Genomic DNA, 26,760 nt, shown 5'->3' with positions numbered 1-26,760 from the left:
TTGAAAGCTGGAGAAGTGCTGGGGGTGTGTGGGGGGGGTCCCTTTAGGGTTCCAGTTTCAAAGCAATGTTGCCATGATCCTATCTCAACATGAACTTTTCTGGAAGTTTCTAAACCAAATTGCAGTCACTGAGCCCCACTCTGCTTCACGCTGCCAGGCACCATGTTAACAAGAGCCTGTAACAGACTTGATTTTTTTTTTTTTTTTTGAGGACTTACTCTTTTCCAGGCACTTCAAATATGTTATTTTTTATCCTCACAAGGATAATTCCTGAAGGTTCATTTTATGGGTGAGACAAGGGAGACTCTGAGCAGCGGAGGGATTGCTGGGGGTGACCCAGCTGCTGGTTGATGGAGCCAGGGTTCATGTCCAAGTTAGCCCATCTCCAAAGCCTGCCCCTGTCCCTGTTGCCGCCCCAGGGGTCCCAGCTCTTCCACCCTGGGTGCCTTAATGTTTGTGTTGGCCATGTGACTTGGTTTTGCAGAATAAATGTGGTTGGAAGGAAATACACGGCTTCTGGGTAGAGGCATTGAGCTATCAGAGAACCCGGACCCCGCAGGGCTCTTTTTCTCTTTGTCATAGTGATTCACAATGTCCTGGGCAGGGTCTGCTCCATCCACCCGGCTCTCTGAGTGAGGACCATGGGGGGAAAAGAGCTCCCAGGGCACAGGAACCCGAGGAGGAGATAAACCCTCCCGGGTGAGGTCACGGAGCTGTTTGTTAAAGCAGCATAATCGAGCTGCTCCTGACCATGACCCTTTCCCCAAATGAACGTAAATAGGGGTCGGACACAGAGTCCATGTCCTCCTAGACATGGAGCCTAGAGGCGAATAAGAGAAGCAAGGGAAGTTTGCCATTCAGGCCAAAAGACAATTACTGAGCAACCATGATGAGCACCAAGTGTAGGGGCTGAGAATATGGAGGTAAATTAAGACCGACGTGCTGCCCTCCCTGCATCTCTCAAGGGAGAGGTCCGCGGAGTGAGGGGGCACGGATCTGACCTGACTGAGGAAATCAGGGATGTCCCCAAGGAGGTTACAGACCTTAGACAGTCTTTAGAGGTGCTGCTTTCCTATTGTCCCCTCCCTCACACCAGGACAGTCATTGTTCTCTTTCTCTGCATCAGTCTCCTTCTCTTCCCCACGCACTGGCCTCCCCCGCCTGGCCAGACATATCTGGGAAGCAGACACAGTTGCTGAGGACACTAGCAATGATGTCGTGGCCTGGGAGTCCAAGGAAATGGGAGAGGGAGTGAGACAGCAGGAAGACAGGGAGTCTGAGTGGAGGAGGACCCCTTGTCTCACAGGTCCTTGCTGAGTGGGGTGCAAACCCTGGACGCTGAAGCCCTCTTCTCACTCATAGGGAGAGATAGGCCTGGGCTATTGCTGTACTTACAGATGAGGAAATGGAGCTTCAGAGAGGGTGAGGTTGTCTCCCACAGTCACACAGCACCTCAGTGGAAGAACTGGTTAGGTCCTGGATTCCTGCTGACTTTAAGGACCTCACTCACTCCTGGGTTTGAACCCTGCCTTTGTTAGAGGGAGGGGGCTGGCGCTTGTGCCCCACTCCTGGGACTAAGGATGCTAAAATGTCCCGAGTCCCCAGAACAGCATCTTAGAAACAAACAACTGAATGAGCCTGCTGACTTTCTGCCTCCTCGAGGCAGTTCATTTAAAGCTATCACCTGTGTTCTCATCGGCGACCAGAAAGGACATGTAACACCCGAGGGGAAAGAGGGATGAAGTTTTAGAGTAAAAGGACAAAGGATTTCAGTAGAACAAGTGCAACTTGGTGAAAACCTCACTGCTTTACCTGTAGCATTGTCATGTCTCAGGGGACGGTCGAAAACTGCCAACACCCAGGGGGGTTGGGCGAGTTGCTGAGCCTTCCCTGGGGTCCGTCCTGGGCACCGAGCAGCCCCAGAAGGAAGCAGCTGGAATTAGCAACATCTCTCTCGGGCAGGAGGTGAGAACGCACTGAAACCGAGACCTCGCCCTCCTCCCGAGAAGAGAAAACACCTACAAAAATAGGCTCTCTGCTGCTGAGGTTGGCTGGGTGGCAGCCCCGAGCACGAAAGTGTGACATAGTCCCCAAGGCTCACAATCTCCCCTCTCGACTCGCCCCTGCAGCTGAGACAGTCCCTCGGCACCCTAGGGCTGGGACCACCCCTCTCTCACATTCTGGGGACCATCTGGCCCTTGCCACTTGGCTCTGTGATGCTCAGAAGGAGAACTCTCTTTTTTTCTCCCTTAACCAATCAGCCAGTTTGACCTAAACACTAATGCGTGTGAACCAGGGTCAGGCAGGTGGAAAAGAAGGGAAGTCATGGTCCCCTGCCTCCAGGAGTTCACAGGGCACCCACCAGTGGAATGGCTGCCTGTGACAGATGCAGAAGGCTCCAGACATCAGCGATAGGCATGTTATGAATGGCTAAATGAGTGGAGGTAGTCCTGGCTCCTCTCTTATGCACCACACTTTACAGTTTGTAAAGAACTGTCATCTCTGTGGGAACTACGGACCCTTACAACAGTCCTGTGAGGTAGGTGTTATTCAGCCCTTTTCGCAGATCATAAAGTGAGGGTCAGAAGTAGCAGTGTGAAATCCTTAAATCCGTATGGAACCACAAAAGAGCCTCAGTAGCCAAAGCAATTTGGAAAAAGAAAAACAAAGCTGGAGGCATCACAATTCTGGATTTCAAGCTGTATTATGAAGCTATAATCATCAAGACAGTATGGTACTGGCACAAAAACAGACATATAGATCAGTGGAACAGAACAGAGAGCCCAGACATGGACCCTCAACCCTGTGGTCAACTAATCTTTGACAAAGCAGGAAAGAATGTCCAGTGGAAAAAAGACAGTTTCTTCGACAAATGGTGTTGGGACAACTGGACAGCGACATGCAGAGGAATGAAACTGGACCACTTTCTCACACCACACACAAAAATAAATCCAAAATGAATGAACTACCTAAATGTGAGACAGGAAACCATTAAAATCCGAGGGGATAAAATGGACAGAAACCTATTTGACCTTGGCGGCAGCAACTTCTTATTAGCGACATTGCCGGAAGCAAGGGAAACAGAGGCAAAAAGAACTATAGGGACTTCATCAAGATAGAACTTCCGCATAGCAAAGGAAACAGTCAACAAAACTAAAAGCCTATGGAATGGGAGAAGATATTTGCAAACAACATATCTGATAAAGGATTAGTGTCCAAAATCTATAAGAATTTACCAACTCAACACCTAAAAAAGAAATAATCCAGTTTAAGAAATGGGTAGAAGACATGAACAGACACTTCTCCAAAGAAGACATCCAGATCGCCAACAGACACTTGAAAAGATGCTCAATATCACTGACTGTCAGGGAAATACAAACCAAAACCATAATGAGATGCCACCTCACACCTGTCAGAATGGCTAAAATTAACAACACAAGAAACAATAGGTGTGGGCAAGGATTCGGAGAAAAGGGGAACCCTCTTGCTGTTGGTGGGAATGCAAACTGGTGAAACCACTCTGGAGAACAGATTGGAACTTCCTCAAAAAGTTAAAAATAGAGCTACCCTATGATCCAGCAATTGCTCTACTAGGTATTTACCCAAAGGATATAAAAAATACATATCCAAAGGGGTACATGCACCCTGAGGTTTATAGCAACATTATCAACAATAACCAAACCATGGAGAAAGCCCAAATGTCCATTGACTGATGAATGGATAAAGGAGATGTGGTGTGTATATATATATATATACACACAAGGGAATATTACTTGGCCATCAAAAAGGAAATCTTGCCATTTGCAATGACATGGATAGAGCCGGAGTGTATTATGCTAAGTGAAATAATTCAGTCAGAGAAAGACAAATAGCATATGATCTCGTGCATATGTGGAATTTAAGAAAGAAAACAGATGAACATATGGGAGGGAAGAAAAGAAAGAAAGGAGAGAGGGAAACAAGCTGTAAGAGGCTCAAGAAGGAGAACAAACTGAGGGTTCATGGAGGGAGATGGTGGGGGATGGGCCAGATGGGGGATGGGGAGGGCTGGTCGGGATGAGCAGCGGGTGTTGTAAGTGATGAATCACTGACTTCCGCTCCAGAAACCAATACTGCACTGTTTGTTAACTAAGTAAAATTAAGGGAAAAAAGGAAGAAATAGCAGTGTGATAGAGTAGGACAGGCTGTGGATCTGGCCCTTGAGCATACTTGTCAAAAATGTTAAAACCGGGGTCTCAGCTGGGGGGCGTCTGGTCATTGCAGTCAGTTGAACGTCAGACTCTTGGTTTTGGCTCAGGTCATGAACTCATGGGTCGTGGGATTGAGCCCTGCGTCGGACGTGCTCAGCAGGGTGTCTGCTTGAAGATTCTCTCCCTCTGCCCTTCCTCCTCTCTAAAATAAATAAATCTTTTTTTTTTTTTTTTTAAAGATTGTGTTTATTTATTTGACAGACAGAGATCACAGTAGGCAGAGAGGCAGGCAGAGAGAGATGGGGAAGCAGGCTCCCCACCGAACAGAGAGCGCGATGCAGGGCTTGATCCCAGGACCCTGGGATCATGACCTGAGCTGAAGGCAGAGGCTTTAACCCACCGAGCCACCCAGGCGCCCCAATAAATAAATCTTAAAAAAAAAAACCAACAAAACCTGAGATGATGCTAGGGTGAGCTGTGCCACAGATGGCCCTGGTTGGGGGGCGGGGGGAGCTTGCAAAGCAGGGGACTGAGGACCTATTACGTGACTTGACACCCTCCTCTGCAGGGTTGGGAGTGGAGATTGAGAGAAAGTTTGGGAGAGAACATTGAGAATGATCCAGGCACTGTGTGTGTAAAGGAGGGGACACATCGCTATTTGCGAAACAAGAAGGGGAGCTGGCTTTAGGGAAGCTTGGGGAGGCTGATAGGCATCTCCTGCTTTTGGGACCTGAGGATGGAGCTGTGGAGGTCTCCCAGAAGATGGGGGTGTCTCCATAGATATCATAAAAAACCCCTGCAGAAAGTGGGTCTGAACACTGGCGGCCTCAAGGCGGGTGAAGCCAGCTCACTGGAATGGCAGTCGGGTGTCTGTCTCCTGGGCCTCTCATCTCCTTCCCATTAGCCAGAAACCACAGTTGCCCAGCTGGGGGGAGGCTAGAGGAGGGGAAGCTGGTGCGACCAGCAGGGGAGGCCCACCAAGTCCTCTTATTCCCTGCTCCATGCTGGTCTGAGGGCCAGTGTCCCCTAAATCTAGTTGTGACATGACAGAGGATGGACCACTCGGGTGGGTAAATTGGGGTTGTTTGTTTCACCTGAGAGCAGCCAGGAAAGCTGGGACTGCCCCGATTCCCAGGTGGCCTCAGCGAGCCCCAGGGCACTGACTGCACCAGCTTCCCGGGGCTGACCCGAGGACCCCTGGTCTTTGACTGCACTAACTCATGGACCTTATGCTGGGCTGAGCCCTCAGGCAGCCAGGACTTGTCTTGTGAGCATCTTGGGGTATCATCTTTATTCACAAGGAGCCAGAAGCAGTTTTGCTCATTCACAGTTGGAACAGCATGGGGAGGAGTTGCCAGCTGGAGGAGAGAGGCTCTAAGGAGGATATCTTGGATGAAACGTAACTGGGAGGAGGGAGCTTTGCTTAGTGGTTATGATCATAGGTCCCCAGGGTTAGCCTGGGAAGAATGCATCTGAGTAACTACAAGCTTAATCAGCTGCACAACCTAGTTCCCCATCTGTCGAGTGGATGACTGTAATGTTGGTGGCGAGTGAGGTGCTGTAGGCTTTCAGGGATGCCCCATCCACTTCCCCTGTCTACCAGTCATGCTTCCTGACCCCGCCACTGTTCACCAGGCAGGAATGTGCTCCTTCTAAGTCTCACCCTGGGACTCTGGGCTGCCAGGAGGCCATCCGGGCTCCTCCAATCCCAGCCCTCCAGGGCGGCTCAGACCTGCCCCACTGGCCTGCAAAGGATGCCAACAGATGCACCACACAGGATGGAGTAAGGCAGGCCCCCTTCCCCGATCCCCACACCCTCCCAACTGGCCCACGCCCTCAGCAGGGACCCGCTCTGCTGCCCACACCTCACTGAGGGGCCTGCAGGCCAGGGCAGCCCCTTCCCCTTGCTGGGCCTCCCTTTCCCCGTCTATGAACAAGGGTCCAGACAATATTTGCCCCGCAGCCCCTTTCTAGCTCAGTACCCCTGCACGTCTGTCTCTTTCCCTGGGAGAAGCAGGAGGGCAGGTGACTACACCTGGGTTGGAATCACCTTTCTGCCCTACTTGGGGTCAGGGTCCGGGTAGAAAGGAGGATTCCATTCCCCTGGGAGGATGATTAGGGTCCTAGGGCCTTTAGGGGATACCCGAGTCATCGCAGACACGCTTTGAGGGATGAAGACAGATGCCTCTTCTTTCCCTACCACTGGTGGGTCCTGAGCCAGCAGGTCCATCTCAGTGGGAGGCCCGGGGAGCTGTCCTCCCTGCTCTCAGTGCCAGGTGGGGCAAGACCCCCAGGTCACAGCATTCTTGGTCCAGGGTCTCCATCCCTGCCAGATCTGATGCCTTTGCCCCCTTTCCCAGTGCTCCCCAGGGACTAGAAGGGCAGTGGGTACTCACCGGGCTGCCTCGGCCGCCGTGCCCGCGCCACTTGCTCCCCGCTCCCTTGCTCGCCCCGCAGCTGCCTCTCCTGCGTTCACACATATTCATGTGAAAGCCTTCCTACTCGTGTGGGGCTTGGAAATCCGCTCTGCAGGGAGCTGCCGCCTCTGGGAAGTTCGCAAGCCCCTCCTGGCTCTCAGGCCTCCACCCACCAGGCCCTCTGGTGGGGCTGAGATGGCTGCTGGTGGATTGCCTGGGCATGGTGTGGGGTTTGAGTTCCTTCCTTCAGCGTGCAGAAGGGGAAACCGAGGCCCAGAGAAGCAAGCGGGCTGTTAGGGTCCCAGAGTTAGTACCAGAGCTGTGAGTGGGATCCACACTGGCCTTCACCTTCCTGCGGCCAAGGAGGGACCCTCCGATAGTAACCAGGATGCTGCCTGACTTCCCACTGAACTTGTCTGACATTGGAGAAGAGGGGCCCGCTGCACAGCGTTGCAACAGCAGGGGGCAGTGTGTGTGAATGTGAGCGTGAGTGTGTGTGCAGGTGTAGGCATGCAAGTGTGAGTGTGAAGCCAGGTGCATGACGGCGTGTTGGTGAGAGCACAGTGGGTGTGTGTGAGGTAGGTATGTGTGAGTGTGTCAGAAGCATGTGTGTGAATGTGTATGAATGTGTGAGCAGGAGCCTGTGTGGCACGTGAGTGTACGTGTGTAAGCGTGAGCCCACGTGATGTGTGCAAGTGGATGGCGGAAGGGACTGCATCTGAATGTGGGTGTGAGTGTATGAATGCGTGAGTCCCTGGATGTGTGTGAGCACGAGTGTGTGTGTGTGTGTGTGTGTGTGCACGCACAAAGAGTAATACGCAGCTGGCACATGCACAGAGAGTCTCTGTGCCTCAGTCTCTGGATTCAGGTTCGCCCCACTGTCGCTCCAGCGGCCTACACAAAGTCAGGAAGGTGACCCAGGACTTGTGGGCCCAGGCTGGTGCGGGAAAGGGTCGGAGGGGCCTGGCCGGCGCTGGCCCTCACCGAAACCAGGGACAGAACCGGGTAGCAGGTTGACTGAAAAACGGCCCCCGTTCTCTACCTCTTCATGGACCCATAGCTATTCCGGATCTGGAGTCCGTGTCCCCAGGTTCTTGAGTCTGGGCTGCCTGGGGACATCCTTTGGCAGCAGAATGAGGCGGAAGCAGCCTTGTGTCCGGTCTGACCCGAGGCCTCAGGAGGCTTGACGGCCTCCCTTCTGTCCTGGAAATCTGCAATGGCCACAGGACATGTCCAGGCTAGCCTGTCGGAGGACTAGACGTATGGAGCAGAGCCCAGTCAGTCCTATGGGCCCCACTGAGGGTCCAGTCGCATGGGACATGGTGTTGCCGAGGCGGGCATGGCCATCTTGCTGATCCTCAGCTGGACACAAATGCACGGGAGAGTCGGGCCAAGCTCAGATCTGGTCAGGAGACCTGCCCAGCTGACCCGTAGACCTGTGAGCAAAGGCACATGTGTCTTGTGGTCTGCCCTGAGGTTTCAGTACTGTCTGTCCATGCAGTCCTGTCATGAGGACAGCAGACTGAAGCCATCCGTGGCTTTACAGTGGCCTTTTCCTGACTCACATCAGCAACCAGAGGCCAGGGACCAAACCCACAGACGCTCTGAGAACTAGAAACTGCAGAGAAAATGGAAAGTCCAGTCTGAGTCAGCACGAAGCCCCAGCTTGCTCCTTCCCATGGCTCCCTGCTGTCACTCCCGAGGCTGTCCTGTTTACCTTCACGCCTGGGCTGCTGTGGACAGAGCAGAGCGATTCCTGTCCTTGCTTTCCTTTCTCGAATGCTTGATTCTCTGTTAGTTGCCGGTTTTTAGAATAGTGGGTGTGGCTTTTGGCAACTTCAAAAGGTGACTGGTAAATAATACCATGATGAGGCCATGAGTTTCAGCTCAGCTTGGGCAGTGTTTTGTGATTCTGATGGCTTCGTCCTTATTCTTGATGAGCTTTTTTGGCCAGTGGAAGCGCCTTTAAACCAGCTCCAGCATCCTTCTGAGCGGAGCCCTGCGGCCGCTGGGGGTTTCCTCTTTCTGGCACAATGTGTTTCTACACTTAGTCTGTTCTCCAAGGAGCCCTCCCTCTTTTTAGCAGGAAATGTTTAGAGACTAAAGTCTGGGCCTCACGGGTATTTATCAAGTTGAGTCGTTACTGTTTCTAGTGTGTTTTCAGTGGAAAGAGTTGTTTGTTCTTGTTAGAAGGAGAAAAATAAAATATGCTTTTGTGTTTCTAACTCAAAATTTGTTTCATATCAGAAGATGGGCTCCTTTTGACTATTTCTGCTTTCCCAGTGTTTAGCTCCGTTTTGGGGGGGTGTATTGTTGCATGTAATTGGATCCCATGCGTGGATTCCTGTCCCCGTCACCACGATCAGGACACAGAGCTGTCCCATTGCCACGAAGAATCTCCCGCATGTAGCCTCTTTCCCACCCTAACGCCCGACAACCACCCATCTGTTCTCCATCTGTAATCCCGTCACTTCCAGAGCATCGTATAAATGTACTCCTACAGGATGCACCCCTTCGGACAGGCGGTTTCCACTCATGATATGCTTTTGAGACCCAAGGTGTGCGTGTCTGTAGCTTGCTCCTTTTCCTTGCTGAGAGGTGTTCCACTGAAGGGACATGGCCCAGAACCTCCAGGGTTCCCCCAAGGAAGCCCATTTGCCTCATTTCCAGTTTTTGGGTCTTCCAAATAGAGCCGCTATGAACATGTGTGTACAGGTTTTAACAGGAAAACAAATCTCACGTTCTCTAGGATAAACACCCAGGAGAGAGATGGCCGAGTGACAGAGTAAGCATCCGTGTAACTTTGTAACGATCGAAGAGGCTGTTTTCCAGAGCAGCTGTGCCATTTACATTCCCCTTAGCAACGGCCGGCATTTCCAGTTGCTGAGCGCCTACATCCCTGTGCTGTGTTCAGTGGCGGAGGGTGGGGGGTATTCTGTGATGGTAAACGACTTCTGACAGCCTTTGGACTGACCTTGGGGGGAGTCTTTATAGAGTTTTATTGGCCTCTTACCTAGACAAAGTCTAATCTTGTTGCTCTTGCCTTCTTTCCCTGGCATTTGTCCAGTCTTTTTCTAATGACTCCTGGTTCCTGATCTAAGTTTAATAAATATATTAGAGGGCGTCTGGGTGGCCCAGTCGGTTAAACACCTGCCTTCGGCTCAGGTCATGATCCCAGGGTCCTGGGATGGAGCCCCGCATTGTTCTCCCTCTCCCCCTGTCGGTCCCTCTGCTTGTTCCCTCTCTGACAAATAAATACATAAATAAAATCTTTTTAAAAAGTGTCATTAAGGGGCGCCTGGGTGGCTCAGTGGGTTGGGCTGCTGCCTTCGGCTCAGGTCATGATCTCAGAGTCCTGGGATCGAGCCCCGCATCGGGCTCTCTGCTCGGCAGGGAGCCTGCTTCCTCCTCTCTCTCTGCCTGCTTGTGATCTCTCTGTCAAATAAATAAATAAAATCTTAAAAAAAAAGTGTCATTAACAAAGCAGGAAACAACAAATGTTGGAGAGGATGTGGAGAAAGGGGAACCCTCTTACATTGTTGGTGGGAATGCAAGCTGGGGCAGCCACTTTGGAAAATAGTATGGAAGTTTCTCAAAAAGTTAAAAATAGAGCTACCCTATGACCCAGCAATCGCACTACTGGGTATTTATACATGTAAAGATATAGATGTAGTGAAAAAAAAAAAAAAAGGGCACCTGCACCCTGATGTTTATAGCAGCAATGTCCACAAGAGCCAGACTGTGGAAGGAGCTGAGATTCCCTTCAACAGACGAATGGATAAGGAAGATGTGGTCCATATACACAGTGGAATATGACTCAGCCCCCAGAAAGGATGAATACCGACCATTTGCATCAACATGGATGGAACTGGAGGGGATTAAGCTGAGTGAAATAAGTCAAGCCAAGAAAGACAATTATCATATGTGTCACTCATATATGAAACATAAAGAATTGCCTAGAGGACATTAGGGGAAGGACGGGAAAACTGAAGGGGCTCGAAATCAGAGGGGGAGACGAGCCATGAGAGACTAGGAACTCCAGGAAAAATCTGAAGGTTTCAGAGGGGATGGGTTAGCCTGGTAATGGGTATCAAGGAGGGCACGAGCTGTAATGAGCACTGGGTGTTGTACGCAAATAACGAATCACGGAACATTACATCAAAAACGAACGATGTACTGTATGGTGACTAAGATAACATAATAATTAAAAAAAGTGTAGTTGACAGTAACCTCACCTGCGTGGGAAGTAGGGGAAGCCAAGTGAGTGTGAGGGACCTGGGCCTGTGGGAGGCTTTGGTAAGAAACGGATGGGCTGGGACTGAGTCTTATCCAGCACTCTGTACTCAGCTCCAAGGGTCACCCTTTTATCTTCTAGGTGATAACTCGGGGAGCACCTTATCTTTTTTTTTTAATCATTTTTTAAATTTATTTTCCACATAACAGTAGTCCTTGTTTATGCACCACACCCAGTGCTCCATGCAATCCGTGCCCTCTCTAATACCCACCACTTGGTTCCCCCAATCTCCCACCCCCCCCACCTCTTCAAACCCTTCAGATTGTTTTTCAGAGTCCATAGTCTCTCATTATTCACCTCCCCTGCCAATTTCCCCCAACTCCCTTCTCCTAACTCGGGGAGCACCTTATCTAACTTACACATGTTCATTCTTTGGCAGGGCTTCTCAATAAAGTTGTATAAGGGTGGTGTGGGCTGCGGGCTGCTTTTGGAGACAGCAGAGTAATGTACAGCACCATATAAGATGAGAAGGAAAAATCACTTAAGAAGAATCTGTGGAGAATTCGCAAACGTGACTGAGCATTAGAATCACGTGGCAGGCTTGCGTCAACACGGACTTCTTGACCCCGCCCTCAGCGCTCCTCAGTAAGCAGGTCTGGGGAAGGGCCAGTGGGCTCCCGGTGATGCCGGTGATGCCGATATTATACATGGGGGGCAGTGACAGAGGATAGTCCAGTGTCAAAGAGAGGTTATCTTTAAGTTCTTGGCCACCTCTCGAACGGTATGCTCCTATAAGTGCTGAGGACAATATTACTGAAATTGGGGTTTCCTCCTGAAACTTTTTCTGATGCCAGCCTTCCCCATTCCAGTAAATGGCTGTTCACCCAGTTACTTAAGGAAGAAACCTTGGCATTGCCCTCAATTTACCCTTCTTCTTTCACTCACCCTACACAGTCCATGAACCCTAGAGATCTCCCCACCAAGCCGTGTCCCAGGTCTGCTTCTTTGTCTCCATTGTCACTACCTAGTCCAGGCATTCAATGGATTGTTAATGGGGACATTCCCCTAATTGTGGTCATGCTCTTACGGCTCCCACCTTAATTGATTTCACTGGGAGAGTCTGATTATCAAGGGCAAGAGAAGGTAAGTGGGTCATAGCCAATTCTTTCCCATCATGAGCGACTAGTTTGGAACATCATGATTCTGGCCCACAAAGGACAATAACTGTTTCTCCTCCCCCTCCTCCTCCCCCCCTCCTCCCTCCCCCCACCCCTCCTTTCTTTTCTATCTCTAGGGTCAGCACACTTTTCTGCAAAGGACCAGATAGTAAATAGTTTAGGCTTTGCAGGCTGTATGGTCTCTGTCATGCTACTGAAACTAGCTGTTGTAGCACAGAAACAACCAGTGAACAAACGGGCCTGGCTGTATTCCAGTAATACTTCATTCACAAAAACAAGTGGTGGGCCAGAAATGGTCCACCCATAGGCCTTAGCTGGCCAGTCCTTGTCCTACACTGTGACTAAATCTCCTCCAGGACCCCCTACTTCCTGCCTTCACCCTTCTCCTATCCCTTCCCTACAAAGCAGGTAGAATGAGCTTTCAAACTCTAAGTTGGATTACATCACTTCCTGCATAAAGCCACCCAATGACTTTTAGCCCTAGAATGAAACCCAGCGGCCTCTATGGCCCCTGCCTGCTTTTCCAGCTCCTTCTTGAGACACTCTCCATCTCCTTCACTGGATTCCAGCTGCCCTGGCTTTCTTTCCAGTTTCCTGGACACTCCAGGCTCCTTCCCGCACGGGCTTTGCATGGCTTCTTCTCTCTGCCTGGATTGGTTTTGACTTTGCTTTCTGTGTGGCTAGTTATTTTTATTCTTCACATCTCCTCTTTAGAGGGGACTTCTATTCAGGACCTGCCCTCTTCCCCTTCCCCAGTAATGTCTAGATGAACACCATGTTTGCATCCCCATCACTTAACTGACCATGTGATTTGCCTGTCACGCACTCAGGCATGTGCTCTCCAGAAGGGCAGGAACTACATCTGCTCCATTCATCACTGTGCAGAATGGGACAGCACCTGGCATAAAGCAGGTACTTCCTATCACAGGCTGATTGAGTGAGTGGGTATGTAAGGGATTAGTCCCAGAGGCAAGAGGATACTTTTCATTCTAGGAAGTGTTCGGTGACAGCTGCTCTGTGATAAGTCTTATCATGAGCCTGGCAAGAGAGCTAGGAGCTGCTGAAGATGTTCAGTCTGTACCCAGGAAGACTGACCCCATAGGAATGGTGTAAACTGTGGGTAGCAAGAGTCCTGGGAAGGAAAAGTCAGGAAAGTATGGACTTTAGCATGACACTGGGGTTGGGGTCCTGGGGGAACAGGTCTTTCCTTGTCATGACACACCTACTGACATTGTAATGTACCTTCCAAAGACTGAGCATCCCTCCCCAGTGGAATGTCCCAAAATTATTTGGGTCGTTGAGGGGAGCTGTAAATGTTGCAAGTGAGAAGTTGCTACTGGGACACATAGCTACACTTCTATTTTTTTTTCCAACTGTAACACAAAAATCAGTCAAAAAAAAAAAAAAAGTCCTCAAGGTTAAACCCTGAGCATCACCACTGCCACATCACATTGTACACATCCCTCTTGCTCCCACCACAGGCCTGCCTTTCCTTGGATGCTCGTGGCCATGGGAACCTAAGACAGCTTCCCTGTGAAAGTGGCCATTGAACTTGCCGAAGGAGGAGATGGGGGCAGGCATGTCAACTAGGACATTGAATGACCTTTTTCATAAGAATTCCCCAACCAGGGAACGACAAGCCCTGGGACTCAAGGCCTGACTGGAAAGCAGTATAAACACTTTATAGCCCTTTCTGCATGGATTAGCACATTTGACTCTCCATCTCCCTCGAGATTAGAATCTCAAGTTCCCAGGAGAGGAGCTTGAGTACCTGAGCTGAGAAAAGGGGCCAAGGGTAGTGCCTTATTAGAGAGCAGTGCTCAAGGCCCAAGGGGAGAGAGAGGAACTCACATGGGAGAATGAGGAGAGCATCTGGAGAAGCCAGTGCAGAACTAGCCTAGTGTTTTAAGGAGGGAGTGGTTTGTTGGGTTAAATCCTACAGAGGGCAAGTAGGATGAGCATGGAAACAGAGCTACTGGAGGGTATTGGTGAATCTGGTCACAGCAAAATTGTCACTGGTTGGGGAGTTGGAAGAGAAAGCCAGGAGTGTGGTGGCAGCTCAGGGGTCAGATTACAGGTGACTGTAATCACCCTTTTGTCCTATGATGAGTCCCTGCTTCTGCAAGGAGCCTTGGATGGGCCATCTGGAGTATTAGTTCTAGTCCTGTTTGTGCTCCTGGCTGGGATGATGGTGCTAACTCTCCAAGGTCTCTTCTGGTGTCTATGCTCCACTGTTCTAGGGAGGCTGGGAGTGAGTGGAGTTGTGTGGATGAATAGTTTGTGGAATGGCGCAGAGCAAGGACAAACCTTGCTGCCCACAGGAGGTAGTGAGCTGTTCTTCAGGCTGGTGAAGGGGCCATCTGGAATGACGGGTCTAGCACCCAGGACTAATAGGGCAGGTGGTAGGATAGGAAAGGTACTCTATTGCAACAAGCCCAGAGTGATTTCAGGTGGCAGGTGGCAGATGCCATCTATCCAGAGAAACACCAGGTGTGTGAGCAGATACAGTCTCCAAGATGACCCATGTGGTAGGACGTGGGACTCATCAGGAGTGTCTGAGCTAACTCACAGGTTGGACAAGTCAGGAAGGAGACTCTGAACACCAACTGGGACATTGTAGTTGAGGGTTTGAGTTCTGTGAAGTGAGAAGGTATGGAATCAGATGGGGGCAGTGAGAGGAAGTAGTAAGGAAGAGGGTAGAAATAAGGCCAGACTTGCTCTGTCCCTCTAACTTCCAAGAGTGGTCCCACTAGGCCTGTCCATTTTGGGGAGCCCAACATATGAATATCTCAGCTTACAGAACAGATGAGTGAAGGGCTGGTCTAAAACCAGGGTACTACATATCCCACATTACATTTTTATTATACATGATTTCCTAAGACCTATTCAGTTCTAGCAAATGAAAACTCACCTGTGGTCTTGGAACCTCAGCCATACACGACCAGCTGATGGGCATCCAGAGGATTGCCGGTCAGAGACGATGCAGATGCAGGAGATGGGACTCTAAACAGCAAGCCATTTAGAAGAAACTTCTTGAATAAAGTCAGAGGCTAAACATATTTACATGAGTAAAATCATGTTCTGCATTTAGTGATAACAACAACAAGGAATCCTTGCAGGGCTTCTGTAGCAAAGGGAAATTAGATGGCACCTGGATGTCAGAGATTGTTGCCAGCATATAACCTTCTTGAAGCCAGTTTCCATCATGTATAACAATATTTAAATTAACGTGGGTAGATCTAGAAATTATAGACATAGCCATTTCTCTTTGAATTAGTCTCTATCCTTTTATAAATAAAGATATATTAGCTTCATAACTTGGGAAGATACCTTCTTTTAAGACCATGTGTATTCACAAATACTGCTACATCAGTGGTAGCAGCATATAGGATTAATCTTGTTAGTGGATGACTCACTGTCTCCCAAGATATCTCCAACCGGATGGTTCCTTATTGCACTAAAAAACCCCCTTTAATGCCCCACTCAAATGTTGCTTCCTTAACCAAGGTTGTTCTCTACTTTCCCCATCACCATTAGAATAAATCATATCCTTTTCTGTTCCCTCTCTGTGAGTCCCCACATTCTGCCCTGTGTTAGAGAAAATTGCTTGTCTAATTGTCCTATGAGGCCAAAAGTTCCTTGAAGTCAGGGAATTTGTTGTGTTCTCCACTGTTAACCTTCCTAGAACATATCAAATTCTCAGTACATTTTTAAAAATTTCTTGTCAACATAACAGAATTCATTGTTTATGCACCACACCCAGTGCTCCATGCAATACGTGCCCTCCATAATACCCCCCACCAGGCTCCCCCAACCCCCCACCCCCCGCCACTTCAAAACCCTCAGATTGTTTTTCAGAGTCCGTAGTCTCTCATGGCTCAGTACATATTTAATCAACGAACGAATGATTGAGAGAAGGAAGGTTGGGTTGTCTAGACATTGGGTCTTCCAACCCATGAGCTCACACGTGTAAGCACACAAAGCCCCAGGTGCAAATGCCCTAGGGAGGATCTCTTTGTTAAAAGCCACTTTAAATTTCTGTCTCCTTTTTAAAAATTTTTTATTTCTTTTCAGAGTAACAGAATTCATTGTTTATGTGCCACACCCAGTGCTCCATGCAATACGTGCCCTCCATAATACCCACCACCTGGCTCCCCCAACCTCCTTCTGTCTCCTTTTTAATAGAGGAAATGCAAGGTTTACCATGCCGAATTGAATGAAGTCAAGATGCACGCAGGTAGAGAAACATTTCCCTTAGATTGTCAAGGAAGGAGGATCCTGGGTTTCAGAAGCCCAGAAAGAGGAAGTCTTCTTTCTGTCTCTTTGAAAGATGCTTCTAGAAGCTTTGGCTTTGCTTATCTGGAGCCCTGGAACTGGTTGGAAGAAGTCGGTGGTGAGTTCACTGGTTCTGGGATGACCCCTGGGTTTGCCACATAGACATTCGGGAGGACCACGCCCACCTGGAAAACACAGGCGCAAGGAGGTGCCCTAGTAAGGGTGTAAGAAGGACCAGGCAGGCAAGGAGGCCTTTACACCCTTCGAGACTTCTGCTCCTGGGCAGGAAGGGGAAGCATGGCGATCCCTCTAGACTCCACTCTCTTTGGGGCACCTTCCCGCCCACTGAGGAGCCTTTGGACTCACGTAGTTGTGTTGAGAGCAGACCAGTTGGCAGCCAAAGTGGGAAGAAACACAGGTTATACAGAACTCCAGGAGGCAGAAGATGAGCAGCACACTGGAAATAGCCACGCCGGGGCTCTGGAACCACAGGGAGTAGGTTGTTAGGAGGGCTAGTTTAGGCATCCAAGGTCTGGCTCCAAGTGTGGCTCTTCGGTGGGCTGTCCCTATGACTTTGAGGAAGTCCCCTAACCTCGTCTCACCAGGTTTTTGTGAGGGTCAAGTGTGTTGGTAAAAGAATTGTCACTTTAACACTACTGGTACTCCTCTAAGGGGAAGGGTAGTCATCCTTTAGGAAAACATCTCTGTCACGTGACTGGGAAGGAGAGGATGGGTTGCCAGGCGGTTGGAGGGACCGAGTGGACAAGGACTTGTCTGTGCTGTGCTCCCTTGTCAGTCCCAGGGTCAAGAGTCTCGTGTAGCTGTTGGGCATTTGGGAGGTGGTTAGTCCCAAAGTGAGATGTGCGTGACACACAGGATTTCAAAGATCGAGTACCCCAAATGCAAAATATCAAACTGATCATTTTTTTAAAACACGGATTACGTGTTGAAATGACATTTTGGATATATTGGGTTAAATAAGATAATTATTAAAATTAATTTCACTTGCTTCTTCTTTTTTTTTAAGGTGGTGACTAGAATATTTAAAATCAGACATGCAGCTCACATTATATTTCTACGGGTCAGCCTAAGTTGGTACAATATTGTCCATGGGCCAAATCCTGGCTGCTGCCTATTTTCGTAAATAAAGATTTATCAGAAAACCGCCATGCTCACTGCATATACTCACTGGGATCCAACTCAGGGCTGGAGTCGAAGGCAGATACCTATTTCCGATGGCTGCTCTCCTACTACAGGATAGGGATGAGTAGTTGTAACAGAAACCAGAGGGCCTGCAAAGCCTTAAATATTTATTCTCTGAACCTTTACAAAAAACCTTTGCTGACCCCTTGTCCACAGTCACAGGCAGGGGTGCAGTGGGAGGCATCTGTGTGTTATAATTGCATTTAATTTTGCCAATAATGTCATAGGTAGGTACTGTTTTATAAAGGTAGAAACTAAGACTAAGAAAAGTCACATGCTTAAAGTAACACAGCAATAAAGCCATAGGTCAGGGACTTTACACTCTGTTCTGATTTTTTTCTACAGTGCTAGGTGAAGAAGTTTGGTTTTGGGCCTTCTAATAATTTGGTAAACGTAGCTAACTCGGAACTCAGAGGAACATTGGTTTAGAGGGGTACTCACCACACCCCAGGTGTAATTGTGGGGATAAGAGACAGAGTAGTTATAGGATGGGATGAGACTCAGATCTGTGATGAAGAGTATGATTCCAACCACAGAACAGATTGCACTGATGATGTTCAAGCCCAAGCTGCCATTCAGCTGAAGAAGACACAGGGGTCAGGGTAGGAGAGGAAAATTATTGTAGCTGAGATGAATAGAGACTCAACAAGTGCTTCTTAATGTGAATCCCTAGAACTTCAGTTCTGTAGCAAGGAAGGAGTTGTTTTGTACAAAAAAGTGTGCAGGTAAATTAACGTTGGAAAAAAGCTGGGCTGAACTAAGTTAAATAGGTCTTTGCTGCAGGACTTGTCAGAGCCTTTAATAAGGATTATGGATCTTTTTAAAAATTTCATTTTTATTTATTTATTTATTTTTATTTTGTTTATTATTTATTTATTTATTTATTTATTTAATTTATTATTTGAGAGAGAGAGAACACAAGCATAGGGGTGGGTCAGAGGGAGAAACATACTCCCTGCCGAGCAGGGAGCCTGATGTGACTCCGGGATCATGACCTGAGCTGAAGGCAGTCACTTAACCAACTGAGCCACCCAGATACCCCAGGATCATGGATCTTCCAGAGAGGGGACTACTAAATAGAGCTTTCCCCAATTTACCTATTCATTTTCACAGAGTGTTGCATGGGACAAGTGTCCCTAGGACAAATCTTTGGGAAACACTCAACCTGCTTATCCCATATGAGACAGATAGGATGCTCAGCCCCTGTGTCTTGGGATATGACAGGCTCTGATACTCTATGATTCTGGGCCATGTGCAGAAGGACATGCCCAGAATTTAGAGCTTCTCTTTGGAGATTTTCAGATAGATCTCCTGTGGTAGAGGGACCTGGCCATCCTGAGGCTGTTCACCCTAGACAACCTGCTTGTGAGAGAAACAAAGGTACTTTCTTGGTCTGTGCCTAGGGGACCTTGTTTCTGTGATTAGCAGAGCTCACTTGGCTGGATTTCTTCGGGAAGCAGGTAGTTGAGCTTCCCCTGGCTTCCCTGCAGGAATGGCTGGAGGCCTACTCTGTGTGCCACAGGCCCTATCAGTGCCTGCTCTGCTGGAGTGGAGCCGGGACCCCTAGGAGCTTTGTGTCTCCTCCTGTAGGCACCTCTTAGGGACACTGTTCTGTCTCTACCTTAATTCAGGTGGCTGTGTTGCCTTTCCCTCCCCAGAATCCTCTGGGCTCCTTCCTATCATGACTCTGGCCAGGTTTTTGTAGTCCTGCCTGTGAGAATGAGTGAGCACGTATATCAGTGCCCTGAGTCTGGTTAGATGTAGGGATGAGGGAGGGATTGTGTGTTAACCTTCTTTTCCCCAGAGGGTGTCTCCTGTAGGCCTCTGCTGGCAGAGCCTGTGTCAGGAGGTGACTTACCAGGCAAGAAGATTGTGGCTGATTTTCTGCTGACACTGAGAGGGATCCTGAAACAATGAACTGGTACAGAAGAGGGGGTTTTTAGAAAGATGCCCCAGATTGCATCCCATCTTCCAGCTCCCAGGATTCTGGTCACACACATTCTCTCATACATACTAGGTTCCTGTGCTGGGGCCTTCAAGTCAACATGGAGGGAGGAAGGAAGGAAGGGAGGGAGGGATGGATGGAGGAAGAAAGGAAAGAGGGGAGAGAAGGAGGGAGGAAAGAAGGAATGGAGAGAGGGAGGGAAGGAAGGACAGGAAGGGGAAGGAGAGGCAGACTCCCCGCTGAGCAGAGAGCCCACCTCAGGGCTGGATCCCAGGACGCTGAGATCATGACCTGAGTTGAAGGCAGACACCTAAACAATTGACCCACCCAGGCATCCCCAGACCCTATGTTCTTAACCCTTACCCCACATACCCTCCCACTCAAGGTAGATGCATGTGTCATGGGGTGGAAACAGTTTTACAATGAAAAGTTACTCTAGCTTCTTATGACTTTTAAAGGGAATGGTACTTTTTCCTGTATGTGGGAAAATAAATCTCATTCTTAAAACCCTTAGTATATAGAGACTTGATAAGGAGGGAAGGGAACAAGGGGCTGACCTTCTGAGGTCCCTTCAGATCCTTTTAAGATGCCAGAGGAGATGGGTCTTTGTTTTGGAAGAGGACATTAATGATCTTTAGGGAATACATAGTCCTGGAGTCAAAACAGCAACCAGGATCAAAACTGCCTGCAGATATAAGGAGGGGGGATGGTCATGAGAGCTGGTCAACCTGGCAGAAAGGAAGATGTCCGGGCAACAGTACTCAGTTGCATCTAATGCTCAATAGCAAGCCATTCTGTGGCCATGGTGTTAGCCTCTCCATTGCCCCAAACTCCATGAAAATGGGTTATACAGATGCAGCACTGGGGAAGAGGAATAGGGGCTGAGTTCCAACTCTGGGTCCATGCACAGCAGAAGAGGATCACAGCCTCAGTAAATGAGACCCAGATGGAGACAAGAAAGAGCAGGTACTCAGAGAAAGATCCTCCCAAGAACATGAGCCTTGCCATTTTGCAGGTGTTTTGTTGGTATGGCGGGGGGGGGGGGAGGGATAACATTAGGCTATTTTATTTAAATGATTTAAATATCATGGGATAAGGGGGGACTTTCCTTATCTAGGTTACTCTGGAGTTTTGATATTTATGAGAAAAGTTGTATTTGAATCATAGATAGGTGTGTGAGTCCAGAGACAAAGACTATGTAACAACAGAGAGAAAAAGGACATGGGAGGGAGGAGAGGGAGGAGAAGGAAGGAGAGAGAGAGAGAGAAAGAGAGAGAGAGAGAGTGTGTGTGTGAGCACACGTGTGTGTAGCTTAGAGGACACTAAGGGAGAATGCAAAAGAATCAGACAGTAAATTGGAGAAGAGAAAGGATCTGTGGTTTTTAACATTTTATGGGGTCATAGGTCACCCTGAGAATCTGATGAAAGCTATGGATTTTTCCAGGAAAAAAAATATACATCTAGCACACCAAATATTTTGCCAGAATGGAGACTCTGAAGCCCATCTGTGGACTCCAGGTTGAGTCCCCCTTGTTTAATGACTGTTCTGTGTCTCAGTAGTCACTCTCAGCCATTGGTGGAAGTGTTCTTCTCCTGGAGCTCAGGCTGTGAGCCTATGTTGAACAACACTTGAAGGCTATTACCAATACATCCTTTTACACATTGGCACTGTTGTATGAATTGGAAAAAGGTGCCACCCCTGGGTTGATGAATGAGAAGAAAGTTCCCTGACCCTTGGGGTGAACCAATTAGAAAATGCGCCCACTCTGGGTGAATGACACCTTGTTGGGCTGTCACTTGGTGTTATGGCTGAATTGTGTCCTCTCAGAATTAATCTGTTGAAGTCCTAACCCGCCAGTATTTCAGAATATGACTATGTTTGGTGATGGGGCCTTTAAAGAGGTGACTAATTCTCTGTGAGATCATTAGGTGGCCCTAATTCAATATGAGTGGTGTTTTCATGTGAAGAGAGGATTAGGACACAGATACACTGAAACCACATGAAGACAGAGGGAGAAGGCTGTTGTCTGTAAGCCAAGGAGAGAGGCCTCAGAAGAAACAACCCTGGCGACACCTTGATCTTAGACTTTCAGCCCCCGAACTGTGAGAGAATGCATTTCTGTTGGGTAGGCCACCTAATCTGTGCTGTTGGTCACAGCAGCTCTAGCAAACTAACATGCCTGGTAAGCAAGGCCTGGGCCAGCTTCACACCTTGCTTGTTCTCTTGACTGGGAACCTGCTGTGGAGTACAAGCCACACAAATTGACAAGATGGCCCTGAGTGTGCTGGCACTTTCTGGGAATTCACTCGCCTGGTGGGGTGACCCATTACTTACCCAGATGCCTCCCCAGAAGGGAAAGCCTCCAAAGAGTGAGATAGCTGTGTAGCCCCCAGAGACGACGGTGACCATGACAGAGCCAAGGCCAATGTGTATCAGGCCAATAAGGATCTGGGCAGCCTGTCAGGAGAGCCAAAATCTGAAGCCTTTGTTTCTGGGGTGGGATCCTGTCTCCCCTTTGTACCTCCTTTTTATTTTAATAAATCTTACATTTTCCTAGTCTAAAAAGTCATATGAAAATGACATAAAATTATAAAATGAAATAAAAATAAAATGAAATAAAAAATTATAAAATGAAATAAAACATCCATAATTACCTTATATTCAGAGAAAACATCCCCCTTACATTTTGGTGTATAACTTTCCTTTATTCTTTACAAGTGTATATAACAATACCACAAGATGGTCCTGGGAGGGAGAGGGAAGATGGCAGAAGAGTGGGGGGACTTGCATTTCATCTACCTTGAATTCAGCTAGATATTTATCAAATCATTCTGAACACCCGTGAATTCAACCTGAGATCTAAGAAAAGAATTGCTTCAATTCTACAAATAGAAAAGCAACCACTTTTTGCAAGGTAGGAGGTGTGGAGAAGTGAACCTGAGGGGATATATTGGAAGATTAAACGACAGGAGGAGAGAACCTGTGTAAGTTGGCTATGGGAAAGTGATATTGCAGTGGAGCACGAGATCAGAACTTCCAGAAGTCTGCTCTTGTAAGGGACATCACTACCTGAAAGGTGCTCAGGTGGTGAAGTGGGGCAGAATCCTAGGTGGGACCATGTGGTCTCAGGATCTCCAGGGTTACAGAAAGACTGGGGGTACCCAAGAGCAGCAGAGTTCCCAAGCACTGGAGTGGGAGCCTGGCTACAATCAGTGAGCCCATGAGTGGGCTCTGAGCTCAGTGTTGCCATAGATCTTGAGCCACGACATGATTGGGTGACTGCTCTCCAAGCCAGGGCCCAGCAAGCAACAACTTCTGGGAGACCCTGCCATGACCAGGCAACTGCTCCTGGAGCAGGGGCCCAGAAGGTAGCAGGGCCTTAGTTAGACCCCCTTCCTCCCCTTGGAGGATTGGTGTAGGTGTGCCCTGTAGGAGTCTATGGAGTTTGGCACACACAAAAGGGATTGACTGCTTTCCCCTAAGGGTGCCCTGGAGAGTGGGGACAGCGATCATTAGCTCCAGGGCTGAAGTTTGGGGCAGCACCATTTTTTTTCTTTTCATCCTCTAAAGTGGCATGAAAAACCTTAAGGGAACAAAAGTCACATAGAGCAACCCCCAGCTGCTTACAACGAGCCTGGCTCCCTGGCAAGGGATGGGACAACTCTGCCCAAGCAAAGACACCCAAGAATCAGTGCAATGGGTACCTCCCCCAGAAGACAAGCAGAATCTCAGGTGAATACCAAGTTTACAGAACACACAGGACTAAGAAACTCTTGTCCTAGGGGAAAATAGTATATAGAATTTGAGGTTTTTTCTCAGGAGTCTTTAGTCTTTCAGTTTAAAATATTCTTTTCCTTTTTTCTTTTTTTCCCTTTTTCAACTAGATTCTTATTCTATTGACTCTTTGTTTTTAGGTATAATTTTCATGTCTACATTTAATTTTATAGATATATTCTTCATTTTTGGCTTCCTTTCACTGTATTCAATTTTATTTTTTGTAGCTATATCAGTTTTGCTTTCTTCAGAAGTTTGGGATTTAGTGTCTTCTAACAAACAGACCAAAATACACTCAGGACCAAGTAGATCACCCTGTTTGTCCAGCTGTGAGGTTATATTTCTCTCCCCCATCTTTTTTCTTTTCTTTCTTGGTTTCTGACCTCTTCAGATTTGTCTAGTGTGTATTTTGCTGGGGTTGTTGTGATATTTTTAATTTTGTTCTTTTGTTCATTTATTCTTCTCTGGACAAAATGACTAGAGGGAGAAATTCACAACAAAAGGAAGAATCAGAGGTAATACTCTGTCATAGATCTAATTGATATGGATATAAGTAAAATGTCAGAACTAGAATTCAGTAAAATGACTATAAAGTTACTATCTGGGCTTGAAAAAAGCATGAAAGACACTAGAGAATCTCTTAGTGCAGAAGTATCAGGCCAAAATTAAAAATGCTTTAACTGAGATGCAGTCTAAAATGGATGTTCTAACAGCTAGGTAAATGAGGCAGGAGAGAGTCAGTGAGATAGAAGACAAAATAATGGAAAGGAAGGAAGCTGAGGAAAAGAGAGAAAAACAACTAATGGACCATGATGGAGGCTTCGATAAATCAGCGATACCACAAAGTAAAACAATATTAGAATTATTGGTGTCCCAGAGAACGAAGAGAGAGAGGGGCAGAAGCTATTTTACGGGAAATCATAGCTGAGAATTTTCGCAATCTGGGGAAGGAAACAGGCATTTAGTCCAGGAGGCACAGAGAACTCCCTTCAAAATCAATAAAAATAGATCAACATACAATAGTGAAGTTTTCAAATTTCAGACATAAAGAGCTTGGTATGCCCACTTTTTTCCAGAGGCCACATGAATCAACGTGGATACTGGCAAAAGGACCAACATTCAAAATAGATGACTACAGGGGAAGGGAAGGAAAAAAATAAAATAAGATGAAAATAGAGAGGGAGGCAAACCATAAAAGATGCTTAACTCTAGGGAATGAACTGAGGGTTGCTGGAGGGGGAATGGGTGGGGGGAAGGGATAGTTGAGTGATAGGCATAAAGGAGGCAGGTGATGTAATGAGCACTGGGTGTTATATGCAACTGATGAATGTCTAAACTCTACCTCTGAAATCAATAATACAGTATATATTAACTAAATTGAATATAAATAAAGAATAAAGAAAGGTAAACCCATGCCCTTTACCTCTCATCCTTCCCCCATTCAGTCTACCCTTGGCATAGCCATCCCCAACTGTTAATCTACTTTCCCTTTATATGGATTTGGCTATTCTGATGATTTAATATAAATAGAATTAAAAAAAAGGACCAACATTCAAGTTTACTGCTTTTTTGGTTGTTGTTACCTTTCTTCCTCTTTCTTAAAATGCCTAAGGCAGAGAATCCAAGGCCCCATACTGAGACCCTGGTGACGTTGCACAGCTGCGATTTCTGGTAGACCCGAGTATAGCAAGCCTGGGTCAGCTCCAACCCTGCTTGTTGGATTTGGAGTTTCTGTATTTCCAAGCCACCCCCCCCCCGCCCCACCCCTGGACCCCATCTAATGCCAGCCAGTGACCTGTCCCTGCAGAGCAAAATCTCACTTACTCCTAAGGTTTTGGCCTCCTTAAAGGCTCTCTGGACAGGCTGCTCACTCCCAGGTAGCTTCAAACCTGGTGGGTTCACAGGAAGTAGGTGTACTTGGGGCTGGTTGCTTGGAGACAGGGCCACCTGACACATTACTTGCTGGGTCACAGGATAGCCGTTGTGGGGTGCCACCGCTAACCTGGAATTGTCCATGGGTCCTGCTGAAGCCATCGGATTCATGCTGCTGAAACACAAATGTGACAGACTTGTCTCTCACACAGGCACTGATGTTTACACCGAAAAAGGCCTTTTGCTTCCAGTAGCTCACTTGAGCATCTTAACCCACTTATTAATGCCATTTGTTAATCTCATTTTAGAGATACTATGATGTGCCAGTTACGGGACAATTATGAAGTGCCAGGCAGTCAGGGCTTTATAAACACATCTTTTCATCCTCACACTGGACCAGCTTTACAGGCGAGAAAATGAAGTCTCAAAGAAGCCAAACTCTGCCAGAAGTTTTTCTGTGTCTTTCCCATTTTTGAATCTCTCATAGTACCTAGCATGGTACTGTGCACATAGTAATACCATCTGATTACAAAACTTCAGAAGTGGAGAGGCTCTTGGAGCACACTGAGTCCAATTCTCTCAATTTCTAGAAAAGGAAGCTGAGGCTGGGAGACTGGATATGAATTCATTAAAGTCTCAGTCACATAAATATTAGTCAGGTGGAGATCCTCCTCTTCAGGAGAAGTCCTGTTGCTAGTGCATGTTTATTTACCATGTGGCCAATTTTCTAGGCTACTTATGAATTCTGGTCTGATTTTTAAAATTTCTTTTCTTTTTTGGAGCAGACCCTACAAAAGTTTGTGCAATAAACCCTACCACGTCCTGCACCCCACACCCAGATTCATCATGTCTCATTTGGCTGAAAAATATTCATAAAAACCATTAGAGTGTATATACTCACTTTGCTCTGCCAGCTGCTAAGGCTCTCTTGTTCTTGTTCCCAATTCTTTGCTATAGGCAACCTGATTTCCTGAAAGAGTGAGCAAACGCGGCTGAGTTGGGTTATATGTTCAGAAAGAGCCAAAGTCCTTTTCACTTTCTCCTAGGTGAGGCCAGGTCACCAGCTGCTTAGAGCTCAGCTTCCCTGTCTATATTTGCTTTCTGTTTTGGCCAAGGAACCAACTGAATGCAATTCCATTGGGCAAATGTTTAATGGTATCTGTGTGGAGAAGAAAGGGTTGTGTCTGATGCTCTGGGAGACAAGGAAAGACCTGGGCACTCAGGGGTAATGGACATGGCTGTGGCACAAGGCAGAATGACATAAATGCTACAGTTAGAGAAACAAAGGTCCCCAAAGAAAAGGAGAAACTGATTTGCTGGATTTGAAGAAAACAGGGAAGACTTTGAACAGAAGGTGGAATTTTGAAATCTATAAGCTGCAGGGGGAAAAGGGAGTCAGAGCATATGCAAAATGAGGTTTGCAATTAACTTGTCTGCTTTATCTACACCAGAGCCTGTAGGAAATCAGAAAAACCTGTGATGTATCCAGGTGTATGTCATGTGAGTTACACAGGCAAAATGAATAAGAACTGCCAGGCTTGGCAATGAGTATCTTGATGGAATAGCTCATCGCATTCACCTTTGTATTCCTACTGGCATATAATAGGCATTAACAGATGTTTATCGAGGGGTGCCTGGGTGACTCAGTTGGTTAAGTCTCTGCCTTCGGCT

At 47.7% G+C, this 26,760-nt stretch overlaps 1 protein-coding gene across 4 annotated transcripts; it reads right to left on the bottom strand.

Moving 5' to 3' along the window:
• Positions 1-15,946: 15,946 nt before the first annotated feature.
• On the bottom strand, positions 15,947-26,146 carry LOC125080094 (membrane-spanning 4-domains subfamily A member 8-like). Of its 4 annotated transcripts, none has more exons than XM_047693937.1 (7): positions 25,991-26,145; positions 25,042-25,264; positions 21,778-21,900; positions 19,356-19,415; positions 17,939-18,076; positions 16,661-16,774; positions 15,947-16,479 (listed from the first exon to the last, which is right to left on the bottom strand). In XM_047693937.1, exons 2-7 carry the CDS (start codon positions 25,258-25,260, stop codon positions 16,375-16,377), a joined length of 759 nt encoding a protein of 252 aa, XP_047549893.1. In that variant the 5' UTR covers positions 25,261-25,264; positions 25,991-26,145; the 3' UTR covers positions 15,947-16,374. The 4 variants fall into 4 exon arrangements, with proteins under 4 accessions (XP_047549893.1, XP_047549894.1, XP_047549896.1 ...); XM_047693938.1 differs by having other exon boundaries at positions 25,042-25,261; positions 25,991-26,106; XM_047693940.1 differs by lacking the exon at positions 17,939-18,076 and having other exon boundaries at positions 25,991-26,146.
• Between the last annotated feature and the right edge of the window lie 614 nt (positions 26,147-26,760).

This window comes from Lutra lutra, chromosome 10 (assembly GCF_902655055.1).
Source record: "Lutra lutra chromosome 10, mLutLut1.2, whole genome shotgun sequence".
NCBI classification, from domain to species: domain Eukaryota; kingdom Metazoa; phylum Chordata; class Mammalia; order Carnivora; family Mustelidae; genus Lutra; species Lutra lutra.
Note: the sequence above shows the minus strand (reverse complement) of the source record. Positions and strands in the feature narration are given on the sequence as shown.